Source organism: Gallus gallus, chromosome 3, assembly GCF_016699485.2.
Source record: "Gallus gallus isolate bGalGal1 chromosome 3, bGalGal1.mat.broiler.GRCg7b, whole genome shotgun sequence".
NCBI classification, from domain to species: Eukaryota; Metazoa; Chordata; class Aves; order Galliformes; family Phasianidae; genus Gallus; species Gallus gallus.
Window position 1 is genome coordinate 17,077,457 of NC_052534.1, and position 23,042 is coordinate 17,100,498.

The 23,042-nt window shown below is 44.9% G+C and overlaps 1 protein-coding gene and 1 long non-coding RNA gene across 19 annotated transcripts in view; one reads left to right on the forward strand and one right to left on the reverse strand.

Moving 5' to 3' along the window:
* Positions 1–19,581, reverse strand: LOC101748007. 11 transcript variants are annotated; one of them, XR_006938968.1, is made up of 6 exons: positions 18,088–19,581; positions 15,803–15,890; positions 14,989–15,074; positions 13,012–13,274; positions 12,821–12,919; positions 1–12,345 (listed from the first exon to the last, which is right to left on the reverse strand). It is a non-coding gene; the product is annotated as an uncharacterized LOC101748007 (long non-coding RNA). The 11 variants fall into 11 exon arrangements; XR_006938966.1 differs by having other exon boundaries at positions 13,012–13,525; XR_006938964.1 differs by having other exon boundaries at positions 13,012–13,525; positions 14,989–15,107.
* The window catches only part of LBR (lamin B receptor), a 21,154-nt gene continuing 12,650 nt past the window's right edge, over positions 14,539–23,042 (forward strand). The window contains exons 1-4 of one of the 8 annotated variants that reach the window (XM_046938535.1): positions 14,539–14,649; positions 16,831–16,902; positions 17,619–17,739; positions 18,427–19,410. In XM_046938535.1, coding sequence (XP_046794491.1) covers positions 19,358–19,410 — 53 coding nt within the window. In that variant the 5' untranslated portion in view covers positions 14,539–14,649; positions 16,831–16,902; positions 17,619–17,739; positions 18,427–19,357. 8 annotated transcript variants of the gene reach the window in all.

The following is a 23,042-nucleotide window of genomic DNA, read 5'->3' on the forward strand; positions in this document are numbered from 1 at the left end:
TTCAAACTGGAGGCTGGGAATGCTGCTGCTCGTAGCCACTGCAGGCAACAGAATGCCTTGTGCTGTTTTCAATTGCATACTTAAAATCTCTATGCTCTGGACTTGCATGCCTCATCTGTACAGTGTTGCATGTGATGGATATTCCAGTATCTTCAAATGCTATTAACACGAGCGCAACGTAGCACCTGTAGCATGCTGTGAATAACCAATAAAAGATATCTGATGGCATTTCTTAAACTAAAATTGATTTGCTAATTATCTCAAATACAGATACTGAATAAATAAGTAGCAATTTCTCACAAGTGATGGATCCTTTCTGAATAAGGAGCTTGGTAGCCTTTACGACTGGTGCAGCTTGGAGCAGGAGGAGTCACAGGACAAGGCAGCAATTACACATCTGCTGGGAGTCTTTGGGCTCTGTCTGCTCCTGAGTTTCCATAGTACAGAGTTTGGTGGAGGTAAGGAAGTTAAGGCTTTGAACAGGGAATTTCCTCAGTAATAATTTGGAAAGGACTCAGTGTTTACTTTAGAGTGAATAAGAGTGAGAATGCTCCAAGCATGGAGTTCCATCAGTCATCTTTTCTGACGTGCTCTCGCTGCCCAAGCTGATGCTCACAGAGGAGAATTTGCTGCAGTGCTGCAAGGATGGATTGGAGCTGTGCTGAGGTTCACGAGGCAGCCGCATGCTGCATGTAATTGTTGTGAGCTGTGAGTAGGTTTCATGTTCTCTTGAAAACGTTCATTTGGAGACAGAAGCTTCTATTAAGTCTCAGTGATAACTAATTAGCTTTTTTCCCCTCTTCACATCCATGCTTTCCTGCTTATGAAAGGTTCTTTTTTGATACAGTTCAGTATCACTTTTTAAAACAAACACTGCAAATGTGACATTAATGTGAGGATGTGTCTTTTCTTACCACTGGATGCTGGTTTCGTGTGTGTGACATTGAAAGGTCATTACACACACACACCATGGCTGGCAGGGCAGACACCAGGAGAGTGTCTCTGTGTGATGGGTTCCTTTCACAACAAGGCTTTAGATGCTCATCACGTAGAGCAGTGAGGGAAGCCAAGAGGTCTGTCTTAAAGTCATCCTAGATTCAGATGAGGGATATTCCACATGGCAGTTCAGTGTCATGGACCTGTTCCCTGGGAGGATGTTTGTAGTCTTAAGTAGCTTCAGAAGAGGCAGAGGATGGCTGTGTGGCCATTCTCTAGTTTTAGAAGGATGCCATTTGATGGCAATTTCAATTAATTTGTATTTGTGTACTTCAGTGGTTCTCAAATGGAATACGGTGATGTGAAATGTGTGCCTCTCAGCTCTTGTCCCAGCAGGGCAAATCTTGCTTGACTTTCCCCTACTGCCGGGTGAGTGTTCCCCAATTACTGTCTGGGTGAGCACGTTGGATATCCCATGTGCAGCAGGCAGCACCTTTGCTTGTCAGCCTGCTTTGTCACAGCTGAGGTGGGTTTCTGTACCTGCTGCCTTAAACAACGACGAGAATCAGCTATACAAAACTAAGGAAAGGACTTAAAATGGTCAGCGATGTCTTTATTTTAAAGTTTTTAAGTTACTTTTAGATTGCTGAATTTGCTGGTTGAAGTTTTGGTCTTCTAAAGAATAAGGGAGTGTTCCAGTAGAACTCTATTTGGGTGGGAAATGTGAGGAGGAAGGTTCAGGAAATCATTGGCTTTGTTTCTGATCGGGCGTCTATATTGCTTTGAGGGTTTCTAGGAGAATGATTGAAACGCTCTACGGAATATAACCAACCCTAGAAGTGAAATATAAGGGAGCCAAAAGGAAGTACAACTTGACCAAGTTCAAATGATCAACACAAAGATAAGTAATCAAGAAACCTTTTGGAATGGCATTATGGAAGGGTTGCAGGAGATCCATGCTTTCCAAATCATGGTTTGCAAATCTATGGTTACGAAAGCGATGAAATAAGTTTGTTTTTTAGTGAAGATCTCAAAATACTTCATTTTTCTTTTAAAGAGATTCTCAAGTCTGAGAAATTAAAATGATGGGCAGCTTTTTCTTATTACAGCAACAAAGTTCAGTATATGAATTCCAGTAATTTTGTCCAAGAATATCTATGAAAGAACCCTACTGTTGAGTTCTTCTCAGCTGCTGTTATTAATGAGTGCTGATTCGTCCTGTAAATCAAACACTTGCAATAAAAATTTCAAAGTAATTTTGTTACTTAAGAATTATGATCTGTCACTGAGACATACTCTCACTTGATATGAGAACAGGCAAATATAGGCCATGCATTCATTTTGTGTGTGATCCAAGCACAGGGCAGTGTGCAGTGAGCCTGCAGTGTTCCTGTCCCTTGTGCCCACATTAAGGATTCTCGCTGATGGCCATGAGTTTCATGCATGTTGAAGATGCTTTATGAGCTTTAGAAAAGAAAGTGAATGAGCTTACACTTGGGTTCACAGTGGTGCTTAGGTACCATTACATACCTAATTCCCAATGATATTCAGTGCCTCTGTACTTAGTACGGAGTTCCATGCTTTTCTGCTGACACCTCAATTGCTCTTCTTCCATAGGACAGTATTTCCTCTGTGTGCTATGTGTTATAGTTATATGTTTGGGGGGATAAGGAGATTCATGTGGCTTTGTACACAGAGAAGGATTTTGACTCAGAGTTTAGAGGCACTTCTATGCTACAGATCGTATATGTGAGCTCTGGAGTCTGTCTCTTTAATGTATCTATAGAGAGAGAGATAAAATTAAGTATATAAAAGATGCATTCTGGACCAAACGATAGAATTCCAGCGTTACTGAGCTTGCAGCAGCTGAGATGTTCTGCTTTATTCAAGGCAGAGTCTGGAATATGTTTTGGCAACCCTCATTTGAATCACAGAATGTCTCCAAACCTCTACAGTCAGGAGCTATTTTGAAAATCTCTGCTAAGGTAACTTGTGTTACAGTCATTGGATTCAGGTTCCAGATGATCTATGCCTCACCATAGTTAGTTGTTGTGAGTTAAATACTGATTGTGTGCTGCTGTACTGTTGGTTCCCTGCAGCTGAGAGTTCCACCATGTCGAGATCCCTGCAGTTTGACGTAATGCTGTTTGCTTTAAACAAGATACCTACCTGCCAAAACTCAAGGCGCAATGGTACAAATACTCAAGCCTTTACTGCAGCATGTAGAATAGAATTTAAAAATGCAGATGTACGAAATGCCCCAGAGAATGCTGGAGCCTCGGCCATGGGGCTGTGTGTTAATGAGCAAGTAACCATTTGCTGTGAAATGACCCAGAAAAGGCGGCTGCCCAAGCAAGTCGTGGGGCAGTTCCACTGCAGATACAATGCCCAATATTGTGCTGTGTCATGGGAAACTTGTAAAATAGCTGGAGTCAACGAAGAGGAAAAATGCAGTCTGTGGGAACAGCGGTATTGCTTACAATGGAGGGGTTACACTCTGCTAACTACAGTGAGGCAATTAGGGGAAGACGTGTATGATTCCCTATTCCTGAGTGTGTAAAATCTTGTTTAAAATGGAAGAAGAAAAAGACATTTTCAAGGGACAGTAATGGAATTCATGAGATGATGATCTATGGGATATAGAAGATAATAACTGGCAAAGCGGGACCAAGAAAGGGGATTTCTCTCTCTAGGGAGAGAGAAATTGTAACAGAACAGTAATGAGGCAGCAATGACAGCAATCTTTAGATAGAGAGTTAAGAAATGGCTGCACCAACCTGGGGATGGGCCAGAGGAGTTGGAAAGGGCCGCTCTGCCCCCTGTGAGGTACCGTTGTTAAGATGGCGGCTGCTCCTCCCTGCTGTGCCACGGGCCTGGTTGGTCTGTGCCACTTCTTGTGTCCTGAAGCCCTGGAATAAGGTGTGTGTGTTTTAACACCTATTTAATGCCTGTACTTAAAAAGGGTAACCTGTTAACAGCAGCTCCTGATTTCTGAGTGCTAGCTTCTGTGTCCAGAATTTTAGCTTTTTCCTCAGTGTAAGCAAAGATAGAATGCTACACTTCAGTTCTAAAGTCTCTACAGGCATTGGAGAGGATCATTTTAGTGCCTGATATCCCACAAAGCCAACAACTGCAGAACCATAGCATGATTAAGGTTAGAGGAGACTTCTGGAGCTCATTCATTTCCCCCCCATTCCCTAAAGAGGCTTCTCTAAGGCATCTCAACACTCTCACAATATGAATGTGATTATAGCTTCACTGCCTCTTTATCTCGTGACGTGTTTGGTGGGCTTCAAAAATATGTGATTTTGAACACGGACAGTTGATCAGAGCTCTGTCTGTACCACTGGATTTTGGTAACACAGTCTCCATCACCAATGAGAAGAGGCTCGAAAAAAGGAGCCTGGAGGAGCTATGGGCACATCAGCACTGGAGCAGACTCCCTGAGGCAGTGGTCGTGGCATTCAGCTTGCCAGAGCTCAAGGAGAGTCTGGACAACACTCTCAGGTCTGACTTTTAGGTGGAGCTGTATGGAGCCAGGAGCCAAATGAGCATTGCAGGTCTTTTCCAGCTCGGGATGTTCTATGACCTGTGATCCTTGGGAGATGCTGACGTTATTAAAATGTGATTATAAGCGCCTGTAAGGTAGGTAATTTGGCTTAAAACAAAACAAATTGCTATCACAGACTTGCAGAGAGCAAACCTGTCCAAACCATTTCCTTGAATGAGGTCATCTGCTTGGTTGATAAGGATGAAGACATCAAGATTGTCTCAGCTTTAATGATGCTCTGAGAGCCTCCCACAAGACCACACAGGAGTGGAAAATGATGTCTCGAGCTCACTGCTGTTACAGTAATGGCTCAAACCGGTTCAGAGGAGGCAGTGAAGATGATTTCATAGTTTATGAGTCTGAAATAGTTCACAAAATTCTTGGGTTCTTCACTGAAGTGTTTTATTGAAGGATCTCAGTAATGTTGGCCGAGGCTTACACGATGATGCCTCGTTGCAGGGGTGTGGTTGGATGATACCTGGAGGTCCGATGCATACCCACGTTTCTGTTACATTTATGGAGACTTTGCCTGTAGAAATTCCATGCGGGAACACAAAGTAGCCTGTGGCAATAAAGAGGTTTTGATTAGAGGATCTAATCCCTCAGTTCTCATCCCACACTGAAGCTTCAGCTGTGCGAGGCCTGCAGGCTTAGACTTTTTAAAAGGAGTTTTTCATACTTAGGATAAATATCCCAGCAAACAACACAGGTGATATCACAGGAAACTTGCCCCCAGGTTCATACTGAGCATACACAAATAGCTGTGTTACAGCAGAAGCAATTAAAATCTCAAGTGATGACGGCAGAGTGCTATCGAACACCAGTAGTCACTGGAGTAAAGGAGGAGGGATCTGCAGCTGCTGCTTCCCCTTCCTTTTGTTAAATGTGCAGTTGCTGCACATTAGTTATATTTCTACACTGGTTCCATTCATTCTTCTGTGACTTTATTAAAGAATCCCTTTCCTTTTTCTCCAGTGACTGAATGGCTCTTTCCTTGATCTCAGCCTTTGATCGTGTTCAAGTAAAAATAACATCCCCCGGGGGGGTGCGTGGTGTTAATCTAGGCAAATTTTTCATGCATTTCCTCATCAGCCTTGGGTGCTGTGTAGTAGGAGCTGAGAGAAAAAGCACAAATGTTCAGGCTTTACTTGTGGAAGCAGCATCTTGTGCTAGAAGAAAGGGATGAGATGCAATAAGCTGTATTTAGAAGAAAAAAAAATTAAAACCTGGCCCTGACTGACACCATTCTATTTCTAGGAGCTGACCCCAAAAAACTGCTACTAAGACTGCAAGAAAAAAGAGAGAAGGAAATCTTGGTTCTGTGGTTTGCATTATTTCCTGATATGAGGCAACATGTTCCTTTGCTGTATACCTACGTTTAATCTAAGTGCACAGAAAAATGCATTGTGTAGGGCAGATAATCTCACTGATGCATTCAGAGTCAGGATGTTAAGTGTTACCATCGTGGCCAAGTCCATTTGGATGCTGGTAGGGCAAAAGCCATGGGGGTTAGCGAAGTTGGTTGCTGCTTAGAGGAGCCTAGCAGTGCAATTTGTTCAACTGAATGCTGGGCCTAATCCACCAGTTGCTTAACCAGTGGGGAGTGCTGGGCACCTGTTGCATCAGCATCAGCACTTTTTGGCACAGGCATGGTCTGCAGTCTCCTTAAATGTCTCTGTTTGTGGAACCGTCTTCAGAAGTGGCAATGTGTTAATTGTTTTATGATTTGAAGGTCTGATTCCATATCGTTTGTCTTGTTACAGCACTGGATCCGCAGCTCATCTCTCCTGGTGTCTTTACACGTCCTTTGAAACAGTATTTCTCTTCTAAAAAGTGAAGTAAAGGCTCTCTGCCGCTGCAGGGTGTGGTGAAGCCTGGCTCACTGCTGTGCCGAGCTGCTCCTCGGATAAGTCACAGCCCACAGCTGCTAGGCCTCAGCACCATGTTTGGGGCCTTATCAGACTCCTCAGGAGCACAGCTGGCAGCAGGCAGACATATTGTTGCAGCAGGGCTTCCTCTATTGCCCACTGACTGCCTCTAGCATAGGCTAAGGCATTAAGATCAGTTCTTCCACCCTCTCCCCACAAGAAAAGACGCTGAGACACACCAGGCTGCCTCAGTGCCAGCAGGCTGCCCGTGACTCAGGGAGCACAGGTGGCGGGATGCCACCACAGTCCCTGCTTCCTCATGCTCTACAGCGTCCTGTGTTGTCCACTGAGCGTCCTCCAACGTTGATTAGAGGAAGAGCCCAGCATCTGCCACACACAGCCTTCACTATTTGCAATGCTGTGGTTTTGTTCCTGCGCTACTCTGGAGAATGCCCCAGTCTCTGGGAGGGATGGCAATGCTGCGGGATTTGGGGGATTTTATTCCAATGACCAGTTGGCAATTTAGGTGATTTTGTAGAGTTTCTGGTAGGTGCTATGTCTAAGACAGATGTCTAAGGTGTGCTAATTAACGAGGAGTTTTCATTAATGACTCTACTGTGTGTTTTCTAACAACTTGACTGTAGTGGCACCTGCTGGTAAGACTTACAACTGCAGCGATAACAGATGGGATATCCACGTGTTAGTGCAGGCATTCAGGAATGTTTCCTTGAGCTATTTAAAATGCCATATCAAGGACATCTGAAGTCCCGAGTGAGCAGGCCTGGCCTTACAGCTCACAGTGCTGTCAGCTGCTGCTTGGGCTGGGCTCCCCAGCTCTGCTCAGCTGGAATTACCCAATGATGCATTTACAAGTTCAAGACTTTGTTTTAAATATGATACAATCCGACACGCTTGCTACGTTTTATTTACTTATTTGGGGGATTTGCTGTCCCTGAGATGGTGTCAGGTCTAGAACCTCTCAGACCTGCTGAAATCGTCTTTTTTCAAAGTCCAGCACAGGTGGAAAATGTGCCCCATGTGTATGGGCTTTCCTACTCAAGATGGGTAATATCGGTGTCTTTCATTGCAGTGCCCTCAAAGAGCGTAGTTTGTCCTCAGAGGGGAAATGCAGGCGGGAGGAAGAGCCTCAGGAAGTGGGGAGAAGGAGTGAAAGGACCTGAGGCCTACTGAGGGTACGGCACATCACTGGCTATAAGCGGTTCCCTGGGGCTTGTCAATGCAAAGTGTGCAGCCTGTAAGTCAATGTATGTCATTGATTTGGATGTGTGGAGGAGAGAACAGGCGCTGTAGTACAAGATACTCTTGAATTAACGTTGCTGTGAAGACCTGTCAGATACCATGTAAGGTTGGGGAATTATATTTCATGCAACCCTTATTTTTCAGTTCAGCGGGGCAGTGATCTCAGGCATTTCTACCTGGGTCTTTGCTGACTTTAATGCTAAAAAAGTTACTTTTTTAGACAAACATTCAATAATATAAACTAAGCAAGCAATTGTTTCTTCCTCTTCTTTCATTTCTTCCTCCCAAGACTCTCCACCAGAAAAGATCTCAGTTTCACTCTTCTGAAAGGACACAATGTGGTGGTGGTTTTTTTTTTAAGCACAGAAGGGATTCAACCTTCTGAAGGTAATGCAAAAAGATTTGTTCAGTTAAAAAGCATTTTTAAAGATTATAGCATTATATATATGCCTATATGTATAGCTGATAAGTACAGCGGTGAGACTCAATAAGCTACATGGGCCTCCTCCTGTACTACGTGGTAACTCATCAAGAAAGCGTGTTGTTGGTGTATAGATCAAAGGCATATAAAAAGAAATACTGTTGAACTCTTTCCTGCAGGTTGGCAAGAGCCACGTGTACAAGTAACTTATTCTCTATGGTAGGAAACAATGGGTAAATTTGGTATATCAAAGATGCTTTTGGAAAGCTGTTGTGCTTAGTCTTGGTGCCATGTAAACGAAGCTGTTTTCTGAAGGGCTATACTACGTTTCAGAGCTACAGCAACATAAACCCAGAAAAACTGCTACGATTTTAACTGAGCATAATTTGATTCTAAGTGGTGTTCGGGGTTTGGGGGAAACTCAGTAAGACTGATGCTCTGGTACAGTATGTTCCACTCTAGAGACTCTACAGTGGTATCTGCTTTTGAACAGTACGACAAAAGCCCTGAAGTAGCTTAATGCTGGTCTAAGCAGTCCACTATATTACTTGAAAACAAGTTGTGCTGTACTGTCTGGGTGTTTTATTCCTGACAGCTTACTGGAACTCTGTTTGGTGTTTGACCAAATCCCCACTTTGTTGTGAGCACCTCAGCAACAGCGCAGAGAAATTAACGGGCTAAGGCAGCGAGCAGGAAATGATCTGAAGCACAGAAACCGCACTGCTGGGACAGTTATTTGTGTGTGCTGCTGAAGGTTTTCATTTGTCACGGTGGAAAAAAAAAAAAAAAAAAAGAAGAAAGATGAAAAACAGAACAACCCCCTGCTGCTTCCTCCCCACCTTTCAGAAGGCACTTGGCTTGTCCTGATGGCAAGCAAGAACGGAATGGGGTTGGAAGTACTGCTGCAAACCTTTGCATAGTGTCATAGGCATGTGCGTCTGCTTGGCACAGCTTCAAGAACCCAAGCAAATTCATTTCCTTATGAAGGACTTGACCACGGATTGCATCTGGCTCCACGTGAACATTTTAATTGTGTTTTATATGAGCTTCCACTGAACCCATGCTACAGTTCTCCTGGTTACCATCTCCACCGCTTGCAGTAGTAGACAAATCCTTCTGTCAGACAGAGCTCTGTGCAGAGGTCTGACCTGATGAAGCCCCCGTGCAGAGATGGATGCGCCAGGCCAGGATGCTGGTGCACAGACACAGGTTGTGTGCTCCTCTGCTGCACACCGAGAGTCCTACACACACCTTCCTGCTTCCACAAAAGCTGAGAGTGGCGGATCAGGATTTCACTCAACTTGCTGAACTGGAATCTTGCTGTTCCCAGAGGCGAATTGAACCTAACTAGCTTCTCTGTAATGCTTTTCCTAAAACACTGTATGGCAACAGAGGAATAATGAAGAAGCTGAAGAACTCTGTCAAGATTTGTCTCCAAAAGTGACAGAAGTATTTGTTCTGTGTAAGTTAGGTGTTTAGAAATTCAGATACATGGCAATGAAGCACATGCAACTTTTCTTGGGGAGAGGGGCAGGGGGTTCGGAAAGACAGCAGTAAATCAGAATCTTTCTCCAGAGGACTGCAGGTGTAGCTGGATCCAAAAAGCCAGAACTATTTTCTGTTCCTTTTTTCCAAGGAAGGAAAATACTGCAAAAGCCGGTGGTGTTTTGCTGTTTACCTAGGAGCATCCACTGTAAATGGGATGAAACAGAACTGTCAGGTTTTAGTATACGATGCCGTCTCACCCTGAAACCAAAACTTGCCCCCATGCTACCAAGCACAGCCAACAAGGCAGGAGGTGTAAAAATTAAAGAGATGACACTGGTTTGTCCATATAGAACTTCTGAAGTGTTCAAAACATTCATTTTCCAAAGACTGCCATTGCTTCTGAAATCTCTTATAAGATATAAATTCCAGTGTTCCATAGTTCATACAGTTTCAGCGACTTATGGCAACTGGAGGTGTGAGAGAGGGATCACGAATTCTATTAGCATTCAGCCACTTGAGGCTGAGCCTCAATCAGAACCACTCCTAAATGTTTTGCTTCTCAATGCCGAAATGGCCCAAGAAGGATTCACTTTTTGAACACTTTTTGAGTGTTATGGAACGTGGTATGTTAAAGTATTTCTCCTGAAGTTGAGTTCTGAACTGAACTAAATCAGTTCTGCAAATGAAGTGTATGTGGGTGGGTGGGAGGTCCACTGGGATTTGAATTGGACGCAACCTTAAACATATAGATTATAGCTGATGTCGATCTTGAATCAAAAGAAATGCCAGCTTGATCCCCTCCCATCCCAGTTCTCTTCCTACTCCTTGAAACCTATTTCAGTAATACACTTGTTATTTCCCTCTGAGTTACTGCATGCTGGTATTGTTCTTATCTATATGTTCCCTTGATTACACGGCTGTGTGCTGAGCCTGTCATCGCTACTGTGGTTCCATTATGTGTGTAATTATTTCTCAGTGGGCTGCCAGAACTGCTAATGATGCTGCATCAACTGCTGCTGCTGTGAGAGCCGGCGGCTGCGTGTTAACTTCCACAGAGCGTAATTAAAGGTAGTGCCTGTATGGAAAGAGCAATGTGGGTCAGTGTGTTCTCAGGATTCGCTTTGTTGAGGCACTGATGGAGTAGGGGGTTTTGCATCATGTTCCCAATAACATGCTCCATGAGGGACCTCTGAGTCTCCTGTGCTTCCACAGCGAGCATCTTCTTGGTAGCTCTTGGTTTGTGCACTGCATGTAGATTGAGAGCTGCTCCTTCAGTGTGATTGCGATGAGTAAATTCAGCCCAGTTCTCCAGAGCCTGGCATTGATTGCTTTGCTTTTCTCTGGTCTAATTGTAGCACAGCAAACCAGAAGAAACGCCAAACGCTCACAGCACATGCAATGGCTTGTACAAGAGGTACCTGTAAATAGTCCCTTGTGTTTTGAGCCTGTTCTCTTTGTTGTTGTCCAGAGTTGCTGTGGAAGAGTGGTCCTTTGGTTTTTTTACGACCAAACTCCTTTAACATGGAGACATACCCTTTAGGATATAATACAACAGTAACGCTGACCCAGGGTGGCCTTTTCAACTCGAGCCGGTGCTGCAGGCATCATCTCAGATGTGTGCGACAAATCCTCAATTCCACATAGACCATGGAAGAATAGGTTTGCTAAACATCATCCCTCGTGTGTCTGTCCCTGTGTGAAATGCGTGTTGTGCTTGAGATCACTTTCAAATGGCTTCCTCGAAGATCAGAAAAAAAGAAATAGATGTATTGAGAAGGTGCTGGATGTGGGGCTCAAAAAGCAATTGTATCATGCAATTACCTCATTCTGGTTCAGCTCACAGGTTAATACTGCAGTCACTGGGCTGTGTTTCTAACCACCCCAGGGCATTGCCCTGCCATGAAAGAGCAATGAAAGCCTTTCAGGTGCCACTGAAGCCGTAACAGACTGAATTTGCGACTGCAATTTCAACAGACAATGAGAATTTAGATGGAACTCTGCATAAGCACTGGACACAAATGTTTTCTTCTCACATTAGAGAGGTCTCTAGCTTTCATCAGTTCAGGTGGAGCTCTTGCTCTAGTTAGCACACAAAGGTTACTCCTTAACGTACTGTGTGGTTGTTAATTTTGCCCCTAATAGTTTTATTCTTCTGCATCGTATACACCAGAAAGCAAATGCATCCTAGGTTTGGTTGTGTGGGACAGACTGTAAAGATATTGTGTCTGAGAATAAACAAGCTGAGTGTTGTCTGAAAGATGTATAATTCATTGCAGAACTTCTCCTATCTGCCTCCTCCCATTTTTTACGCTGCAGCCATCCAATGCCTGAGATGACAAACTGATGGCCAGAGGCAGCTCAGCACAATGTTGGTGTCAAAGGCTTCCTTGAGACCAGCTCTAGAAATGGTATTTTTATTGAGAGCTAACAGATTGTGCTTTAGTGAAATAAAAATCTCTTCTGTTTCTAACTTGGGCATTTCCCAGGCTTTCTTCCTTCCCACTTTTCCAGGTATGAACCTGTATGCTGTGTAGTAGAACTGCGAGAATGATCCCAGGTTAAAGCCACCTGATACTTCGGGCTGGAAGCATGTCTGTGGTGCTGCTGCTGTCACACTGCTATGGGGATGGCAGAGTGCCGCTATTCCCTCACAGTTTCCCTTGCTGCATGGTGCAGCCAAGCACCTACACCCAGAGGACAAAATTCAGTTCTATTGGCAGCAGCTTAGGAGAAGCAGCTGAGATAAGCAGAGCTCCTGAAAGAAGTATCCCAGAACTGCAGAGGTGGGGCAGCTGCTGAGGATGCACAGCACAGGAGTTTTCCTGTTGGAGAAGCAAAAAAACAAGGCATGGACACGTTGCTTCTGGAAATGCTCACAGGCAAAGATCTTATGCGCTGAATGGGGTGAAGCTGTACAATAGATGTTAATGGTGCTGTGAAGACTGCAAGCAAAAGCTGCTTTCCAGAATTCCTGGGAAAGCTCAGCCAGTTTTACCAGGTACAACTCTATAATTTGTTTCTTTACATTACAGATATAATGTATTGCAAATACAATAAGTATAGATTAAATATATGGTAACTGCGCACACCTGCATGCAATGACTAATTGTATACTAACTACATATTCAAATGATGTGCAATATGTGGCGTATATAAATTTATATTCACACATGTCTCAGGTACGTGTGTACACAACATCCTCGTGTTTATAAACACAAGATGTTTATAGATAATTACTGCCAAAATCACTAATTTGCTTGGCACCATTTGCCAACTACTGAGCCAGGTAGGACTTACTATGGTTTATGACTCAGTTCCTCTGGACCTTTGGGAGCTGTGCTGTCTTGTCTATCTTCATGCACCTTGCTACTGCTGTTCTCTCTCAGATTTGCATGTCTGCTAACAATAAAAGCACAAAGAAATGAGCTAAGTATGCTGAAATCCACAAAGACAAAGAGGGCTCTCAGAGGAAGGTTGCTGGAAATCACCTTTGCTTATTCCTGTCTCAGCACCGGGACTGACGAGGAAAACAAAGCCAAAGCAGAACTCCCGTTCCTCATCATAGGGTGAGGCCAAACAAATGATGATTTTGCTTTTTTTTTTTTTTTTTTCTGGTCTTAAACTTGTGAAAGTTTAAATAGAAAAGCAGGGGGATAAGGCAGGCGTGCTGGGAGGCTCTCAGTAGTTTGAGAAGAGGAAATTCTCACAGGAAACTTGCAGCACTTGAGAAAGGTCATGAAGCTGCTGGCAGCTGTGTGCAGGAAGAGAAAATCAACTCGTCTTGAACTTGAAAGCAAAACTTGATTTCAAATGAGAACAAAATCAGCAGTGGATTGGCCAAGCTTGCAGCTCATGACCCACGCAGTTTGTTGATATAGAAGTTGGTATGTAGAAGGGAGAACATTGAGAGACAGATGTTTCCCAGAGGTTTTCTTTCTGAAGTGATACAAGAAGCCTCTCCTTGCATTGTGTGTTCATGAAATAGCTGTTTGTGAGATGAGGCTGCAGGGGGAAGGAATGTGAGACTGCAGTGAGGGTGGTTCGAGATCGGCTTCGGTGCCCTGAATGTTGCATTTCTGGGTACCCAGAGGGGGAAAGTTTCTGCAGCTGCACCCTGCCCCAAGCCTTTGTGAAGCGACCACAACCAGTTTAAAGACGTGTTATTGTGTCAGGGCACTGAGTTTGCACTGAGGAAAAAAAGATTTCTGCTTCAAATGAGGAAATGCTTTAAAAGCTCGGCTCTGAAGCAAGGCTGCAGGATGCAGTGATAATCTCTTGGTGTCTGTTCAGCCTGGCCTGACAGCTATCTGGCTTTTTTTGACCACAGGCTGCTGCTCTGCTATTCCATCTGGGAGCTTGGAGAGTCCAAGCTTCCATTCTGCAGCTTCACTGAGAGGACAGTCCAATGTCAGTCGTAACTCGGGGAGAGGTGTGCGGGTAATGCTTTTGTAAATGGCTGATGGAAAAGGAGGAGAGAAGGAAGGAAATCAGATGCCCCGCTGAGGTCTGTGGGTCTTCCAGCCCAGGCAGGTGCTGGATGGGCAGCCTCTGTTCAGGACAGCTTACAAGAGCCATTCTGAAGGGAAAGAAAACGAAATGCAGTCATACTGACTGCTGGCAACAATGCAAAGCATGTCCGAGCAGGAAGCAGCTTTGTGTGCCTGCAGAGGAGTGTGCTTTGGGGTCAGGTTTGCACTCTCTGTGACCAGCAAAACGCTGGCTCGCTCCTGCCTGTGCTACACCTCTAAGGCTGGGGAGGAGCCTGGATTTCACACAGTGAAGGCGTTGGTTGTTGCTGTTTATTTGTTTGGCTTCGCATTTGACGCTGTGTTTCCTTCTGGCCCTTCAATCCTCACCAAAGCTCCCTGGGACTGCACAGTTCAGTGTGGGCTGGGGGGAAGTATCTGTGGGCTGAACCACCCCCAGGACGCCGAGCCAGCGTGCTGATGTCTGCACGGAGCTATCTTTGAGAACAAAGCGTAGTTTCCCTTTGTGTGTATGTGGTTAAGCAGCCCAGAACAAATAAGCATTGCGTGGGTTTTGAGAGTAACAGAAATCTTTCACTGGAGGGCTTGGAGATGCCTGGGGCTGCTCTTGGAAACGTGAACGTTACATATACATCCACGGTGGGTACAAGTGGCTGCTGCACTGACAGTCAGGGATGGTTTCGCTTTTAATGTTTAGCATAAAGAAGTGTCTGAAAAGGAGCAGTCTACCAAATGCCAGAGATAATTATGAATTCACTGTTTAGTATAGTTTGGGTTGGAGAGCAGCCTAACTACCCTTTCTCCTTTGTTTAAAAGAAGTGTGGCAGTAGCTCTGCCTCTGTAGGTCGTGTTTTGGGCTTGGCTCAGCTCGCCTTGCAACTGGGAGAACTGGGGAGGAATGGGGAGGGAGAGAGAGAAAAAAATACAGACAGGAAAAAAGAGAAGACTGTGAAGTCTGTAAGTATCATCATCTCTTACCTGTTTCCAAGTTTCACCGAAACTTATCGTGTTATTTCATCACTTCTGTCCCAGGTGTTAGCTGCTCAACACTCACTTAGCCAGAACTGGGAAATCCAAAGTCTGTGTTAAAAATGTCCCTATAGAAAGTGATGGCGGTAGGACAGATGTAGTCTTTTAAGGGTAAGGAAGGAAAATAAGAAAGAGTTATGAAAACAAGGGAGGAGTAGGCAAGCCCTGAGGGGTTCTGATTCATTTACTGAAATTGTTCCTAATGAAACTAACTTTCTGTGGTTATTTTTATAACGATCTTAGAAGTTGAGCACTGAGAAGAGTACAGGAAGGATGACCTACACACATCGAGCTCTGCTCTAATATGTATTAAATATAGCTTCTTACAGCTGCATGATGTTATGCATGCTACGTTAGCTTGGTTTTTAGAAACAGTTTTTGCCCAGCTGGTTAGGGCAGTTTCAGTGGCAGACACCAGAACAATGTGAACTGAGCCCAGATGTCACGTGTGGGGTTTACAGTTTGGGTGGCCCCATTTGATTGAGTCTGCCATATATTTTCTTTTGTTTGCTTCTTGCCAGCATTCCTCTTTAAACACTTCATCTTGATGAAACACAGAGTGGAAAACCTATGTACATGTATATATGCTAACATGTTGGTAGAAACGTAGCTGTTGAAGTTTATAGTTAATTAAGATTAAATTACTGTATTTTAACAAATAGCACACAAAACTAGTTGAGCAGGTTTAAATCAGAGAAGTCAATTTAACTGAGAGCAGATATGCAGCAACAGCAGCTCATAAAGCCAGGGTGTGTGAGCTCACCTTTGAGATACACCAGGCTGACTTCTTCACTTACTGTCTCTGGCTTGGCCTCCATGTTGCAGTGAGTGGATTTGGTCTGTTTGGTTTGCTAGAATAAGATGATGAGAGGCATGAGGAAAGCAGGAGCACTACAGAAAAGAGACTGAATATCAGCACCACGTTAAATAGAACAGTTGTTTGGTGTCTGTGCTCAAATATTCTGCTCAAGTATTTCCCTTCAGAGGTAGACTGCTTTTTCTTTTTAAATTCTGTTAAAAACATAAAAACCTATTTTTTGCATTACTTTGAAAACTGTCATTGGGTATAATGTCCCTGTTGCCTGGCCTGACTTGGTCTGCAGCCCTGTATCCAACCCTGTGTGGCTCAGCACAAGCAGCTTTGCAGACTGTCACACTACTTGTTAGCTTGGTACCAGCAGGGCCTTAATGATTTGGGGATGTAACATGGTTAAAGTCTATAGCTGGCGACCAAGGCCAAATTTCTCCCTTCCTGCAGTGCAGGTTGTCCCATAAGAACCAGAGGAAAGTCACATGTCACTACAGCATCTGCCAAAGTCATAGAATAATTAAGGCTGGAAAAGACCACTAAGATCACTGAGTCCAACTGTCAACCCATGTCCACTAATCCACGTCCCTCAGTGCCACGGCCTCAGTTACTGAACACCTCCAGGGACGGTGCCTCCACCACCCCCCTGGGCAGCCTGTGCCACTGCATCACCACTCCTTCTGAGAAGAAATGTTTCCTAATATCCAACCAGGACCTGCCCTGGTGCAGCTCAAGACCATCACTCACATCCTAGTTGCTTTCTGCTCTGTGATGCCTTACTGAAAACTAGGGGGTGTGGATAAAAATGCCAGATGCCTTCTGTGAATCTGCTTGAGAGTCTTGGAACCCAAGAGTTCCCTTAAGAATATATTTAAGTAACTTAGTTTTCTACCTTATTCTAGAATTAAAATCGCATTCTGATTAAACATTTACAACTCTTCAATGCACACAACTCTGACATGCCTTATAAATACTTTTCACAGTCCTTCAGAAGTGGACAGTTTCAAGGGCTTACTGCTGGAGTAGTTTAACAGCCATGCTGTGAAAATGGGAAGGTAAGCAGCCCGACAGAAGGCACGGTAGCCAAAACTCTTATCTCATGGCTTCAAGAATTGCATCAACTTCCCTTCAATAATGAACCATATTTATAAATTCACCGACAATACAAGGAGGAAGTTTGTGAGATCAAAGTTTCAATGTGCTTTTTTTCTGCTTCTCTTTAGAGAGCCGGTGTTGGTTTGCATGTGTCCGTATCCCTCTCCTCACTGCTGAGCACAGTGCTTGTTGATAGTTTTGAACGTGTTTTAAAAGCTGTTTCTGAAGATAAACATTTTGCACAACTTCCCAGAATGCAAATGCCCAGCTTAATTTATTCCCATCCGTACCGTTTGTGAGCATGCAGTTCCTCTGTGTGGCTTTAAGTTCAAATTTGAGGCACTATAAATTTATACATAACGAGAAACCTCTTCCACAATCAACATAAGCTGATCAAAGCAAACCCCCAAGTGCCTGTGCACATTCACATTGCTTAATTTCCACAAAAGCTTTTAAAAAATGGATCGACCTTAGTCCTTCAACAGCAGTTGAAACATAGCAAGTATATGACTTCTGTAGTCTGTATAATATATGCACATATGTACAGTGTGTGTATGTATATATATGAATAGAAATATTTACGTATATAGTACATACTTTCCTACAAATGCATGTTTTTATAGTAAGGTGTGGTTTTTAATAATACAATGAGCCTTATGAGTGCTTTAACCCACAGAAGCAAAGAGCTAATCAAGAGAGGAAATAGAAGCGAATTACCCCACCCGCCTCTGAAGCCTCTACTGAGGGCATTTATCGTAATGTTTCTCAACCTGCTCAGGCTGGCAACAAGATAGAAGGTCTGTATTTTAGAACCTGCATTTTAAAAGTTTTGTTCATTCTCTGCTCTTTGAATTTCATAGAATCATAGAATCACTCAGGTTGGAAAAAACCTTAAAGATCATTGAGTCCAACCACAACCTAACCATACTACCCTAACAACCGGATAAGAATGCTCAGGAGGTAGGATTTATTTTGTAAGCCACACACTTTCTTTTTGTGCAAGATGAAAAAATGCAAGCTAGGCAGTGTATATGTAAACACTATTATGTAGCAATGAAAAAGAAAGGTCAAAGGATTTGTAGCAAAACTTTGTTTCAGGAAGTGTTTTCAGACCATTGAATAAAGCAGGCAGGTTTGGATACTACCTGAGCTTAGTTCCACAGACTTGATTAACTTGAAGCCTCTACTGTGGGGCCTGAGTTTTCATACAGCATTTGGAATAGATACATCTAAGAGCTTCCAGAGGTATAAAGCTGAATTATCAGCACGTGCAGTAATATCAATAGTTAATAATATTACAGGCAGCGATAACCTGGTTAATAATTCAGGGGACTCAAACGGTCACCAGTTTGGAGTTGTGAGTCATGTATTAACATCTGTTGATACCTCCAGACTTACACCTTTTGATAGATTAAATTATTGAATTAAAGAAAATACGATAGCTGAGACACGTAATTCTAGTCTTGCTGTCATTATTTGGACAGAGGTCCCCTGTTTGGCCAAAACCAGCTGGTGTATCTCATCTTCCCAGGACTACATACGTAAGTAGAATCATGTGAGTAAGCATAGCATATGGAGGCCTTCATAGCTGATAGTCACAGTTAATTTAGATTTCACTCCTGCAAATAATGTCAAATTCTTCATTCCTCTTTCCTCCTCCAGCTGAGGAGCGTTTTAGGGATGACACTCAGGGGAAGGAAAGGTGGCAGATGCCCTCCACGGGACATTCTCCAGCAGCAGCAACAACCTCTCATATCCCTCCTGTGTTTCTTAGTGAAACCAAAGGGTTGGAATTTGAAGGAATCAAATCCGAAGGGAATAGGGTTGTCTTGGTGTTTGCAGGTAGACGTGATGCTGCAGTGCTTAATGTTTATTGTTAAGATGAAAAGCTGGAGAACCCTTTAGTCAGTTTCATGTGAGATCAAGACGCCTTGTGGTGATGGGCAAACCTCTCTGCTTCTGAGGTCTTTGTGCAGACATGGAAAACTCGTCTTGTAGCAGTGCAGAGGCAGTATGCTGCTGATGATGGTCTAACTGGCTTCAAATTTGTTCCATTTAACAGTTGATCTGAGAAGGTTCAATCCATGTATCCATATTTCTATCCTGCCAGCGAACCTGTTGATAATAAACAGTTCCTAATGGCCCAACAGCTCTCTCATCCAGGCTTTTCCTATAGCAAGTTGTTAGATACCTGCCAGATAAAAGCTGATGGCCTTCGTACAGCTGAAGAACAAATTCATTCCAACTGCACTTATTTAGCTCTGCGCTTTAACCTGGCTCTGTTTTTACTGAGACTTTAACCTCACTTTGATGCCTTTTTTGTCAGGTCTTGTCAGCCTGTGTCACAACACAGACAACGTGGAGGGCCTTTGAAGTTGCCACACAAACAAACAGTCTGTCTATTAATCATTAAGGATGTGCTATTTTCCCGAGATCCGAACGCTGGGCACAGGGCAGTTATTTCACAGGTAAACTCCCCCTATCCCCGCCTCAGCGGGGCGCTCCCGCCGCCCAGGCCCTCGTTGTTTACGGACGGCGGCGGGCTCCGCGCGGCGCAGGCGGGCTGAGGCCTACCCTGCGCTGCCATGGCGGCGGCGGCCCTGAATGCCCGCTCTTCCTGCCCGTTATCGGCCGCCGTCAGGGGGCGGGCTTCCCGTCAGCGGCACGGCGCCGGGCGCGAGGACCGCGCCATCGCCCGGCAGCCAATGGCGTGGAGCCAGCAGCGATTCAAACAGCCCATCCCGACCAATCAGCGCGCTTGGCGCCGGGAAGGGGCGGGCTAGGGGGCCGGACCGTCGCGCGGCCCTAACCGTCGCTCAGGGCGGTTGTTCCCGCGGCTGAGGAGCACCGCGCTCGGGGCCGGGTCCCGCCGCACCGCGGAGGCGCCTCCTGCCTGTCCCGGTGGGGGCGGGCGCCAGGTAAGGGATCGGCGGCCCCAGGGCCGGCACCGAGCGGGACACACCCCCTCCGCGGCCTGCCCGGCGAGCAGCGCTCCGGCCAATCGCCGGCGGCGGACCGCGGCCCCGCGGAGGCCCCGCTAAGGCAGCGGAGGGATGGGTGGGCGGGCGGCCGCGTGGGGCCCTTCCCGCGGGGTGGACCCGGGGGCTGCGCTCTTCATTTCGTTCCGGCCGCCAGAGCGCCCGGCCGCACCGCCCCGGCACCGCGCTCGGGCCGCGGCCGCCCCGCGCCCCTGGGCCGAGCCGCCTGGAGGTGCGGCCCGCCTCCGCCGGGCCCACCGCGGCCCCTCCCTTCCCCTGCGGCGGGGGCCCCGCGCCAGGCCCGGGCCCGGAGAGCGGGAGGGCGGAGCGTGCGGCCTCCCCGCCCCTCGAGCGGCTCCCTTCCTGTCAACAGCGCGCTGCGTGAGGTCTCGCTCTTTCCTGTGAAACGCTGCCTGAAGGGAAGCGAGTCCGTTAGCCTTGTGTTGATTCGTTAGCTTTGTGTTTTTGGTTTTTTCTTAGGATTTTGCACGCAATTTCTTACGAGCTGATTGCATCTTATTCTTTATTATTTTCGAGTGCAGTACATTTTTATATACTTCATGAGAGCGTCTTTAAGGAAGAGCAGAAATGGATGTATGGCTGCCCAGGGTAGTGGGCGCTGCCCCAGTGTGAGTTCAGGGAGCGTTTGGACAGCACTCTCAGACATAGGGTTTGGGTGGTGCTGTGTGCAGCCTGGAGTTGGATTCAGTGGTCCTCGTGGGTCCCTTCCAGTGGGGGGATATTCTGTGATTCTATGATAGCTTTGTCTGCAGCATTTCTCTGATCGTTTAGTTTGCAGTTGAGTCAGCACTTTCCTCTCAACAACCTTAAGATTCATGGGAATTCTTCATGAATTGTCTCCAGGTGTAGGAGACAGAATCCTTCTCAGACATTTCCTTAAACCTCAGGCTCCTTAAAGAAATACATAATTCCAAAATACTATGAATTTCATTTCAGCAGTAATTGAGGATACTTGCACCTGCGTATCTGTACAGTGCAGCATTCCCTGTATGAAATAATTTGCATTTTGAGGTAACTTGGAGATGTATTTAGAAGCCCTTTTCATTTAAACAGTTTGCATGGGATTGCAATGAATGGTAGACTGATGCCCACACTGAAAATTAACGGGAATGTGTGTTGAGCAGTTAATTTTGCTGCCTGACCACATGAAGGCTGCCTTTAGAAGGTGTGGGTTTTATTGAAGCGGGATATATGGAATGAGGATTGCCAATCTCTGTCACTGGGGTACACCAGTATAGAAGAAGGTGGTAGTTTTTTGACAGGGTAACTTGTAATAGGTTTTGTTTAGTGCTTAAGTCTTGTTGTGAAGTTTTATTAATAAAGGGAAAATGGAAAAACAACATCTTCCCGTTACTAATATTCTTAATTGCCTTCAAATCACAGAATAGTATTTTTACATACTTAAATGCACTTATTAGACCGTATCACTGACATCTACCTCAGGCTGAATAACGTAACACTTCTTCGGTTTCATCTCCTTCAGCCACATTTTCTAACTCCTGCCCCATTGGAGAGCAAGGCTGGAGGAGGTGAAGGTCGTTCTACCTTGAAAAATAATTGCATGTCTTTGGTAAGAACACAGTGAAAATGTGTTTCTCTTTTTTAGAAAGGAGTTAAGCACCAAAGGTTCTATTCTTCGTAGCTTTGCTCTGGGATCTGGTAGCTGAGCCCTGGTCGGACTCTGAGTTTACAGATGGTGCCTGATATGTTCATGATGGAGAGAAGAAACAATAGGCTGAGGTATAGGAGCTACAGAGCAAAGAAGGCATAGGTCAGGTTAGGACATCTGATAAAAGCTGTGGTTGGGGTTGGTATACAGGTGTAGAGCTTTGTATTTGGAAGAGGAGGAAGCTGGAACTGAGAGAGTCTGGGGGTCGAGGAGCAGTCGGCATGGATCTCTTACTGAGCTGACTTCTGGGTGAGCAAACCGAACAACGAGATGATGTGGCACTGGGATCGGACCTAGAGCCCTAAGGTGGTGATGAGGAACTGGAAATAGTTCAGTGAGGAAGGGCAGAACAGGCAGAAAGCCCCTAGGGAATTGAAGGCAGGCAAGGAAAGAAGGATTTGGGATGAAAATATGGATGTGGTATTTCATGAAGTCACACATGGAGTGTGGATTTGAGGGGGGTTAAACTAGGAGGACAAAGGCTTGAATGAGTTGAAATTCATATGGAATAAGAAAGTAACAAGAGTCTGGGGCAGGAAAATGTAGGGAAAGGTGGATGAGCTGGAAGAGTGTGTGCCTACAGGCTTAGTGGAGAACTCTTAAGATTGTATAGGTGGTCATTTTCCTAATTAGCAAGTGTCAGTGAAATTAAATAATTAAGCTTAATCTTTTCACTCCTTCAAATGCTGTACAGCAAAGGAGATGGCCAGATCCTTCTGTTGTGAAGCAGGCAGCAACACTGGCAATAAAATCCACTCAGGACAATTGTGCTGAGGTTTTTGCTTTCTTCTTTCTGTCTTGGAGAACTACACATGTAAAATGCAACAGCAACAGCGTTAGGAAATGCCAGCTAAAGCTGATGGAACAGCCTGGTTTGCCTCTGTCCCTTACTGTGCTGGGTGCTCTGATTGCATATTAACAGTAGTTTTTCTCTTTTTGCCAGAGATGCTAAATTTTTGCTGCAGGTTGGTTAATGTGTAATGTATAAGTATCTAGTTAAATATTTGTTTCAATCTCCTGTTGTGTGGCTTCACGTTTACAGCAAACAAGTTAAAATGCTTTGAAACAAAACTTGCTTTTTTCTACTCCGAGTTCCGATGTTCATCATACCAATGGTGACAGCATGTAAGTGTATGTGCATTTTACCATGGACTTTTAAAACGTCCTCCCTCTATATATTGAGATCTGAGTCAGAACTTCAGGTGGTGTGAATATATTTTACTATGGTTACCTATTTTCAGATGCCAGTGGCTTAATATCTGGCTCTTATCAAAGTGCTGTGCAGGGCTTTACATTTAAGAGCATAACATTAAGTTGCAGTTGTGGCTTTCTCTGTGCCTCAGCATCCTGGGTCAGGGGCAGCATATTCTACAAATATTGAGTAAATCTTCTGATGCTGGTAAAATTCAGTTTTCCAGGATCTAAGCCTAAT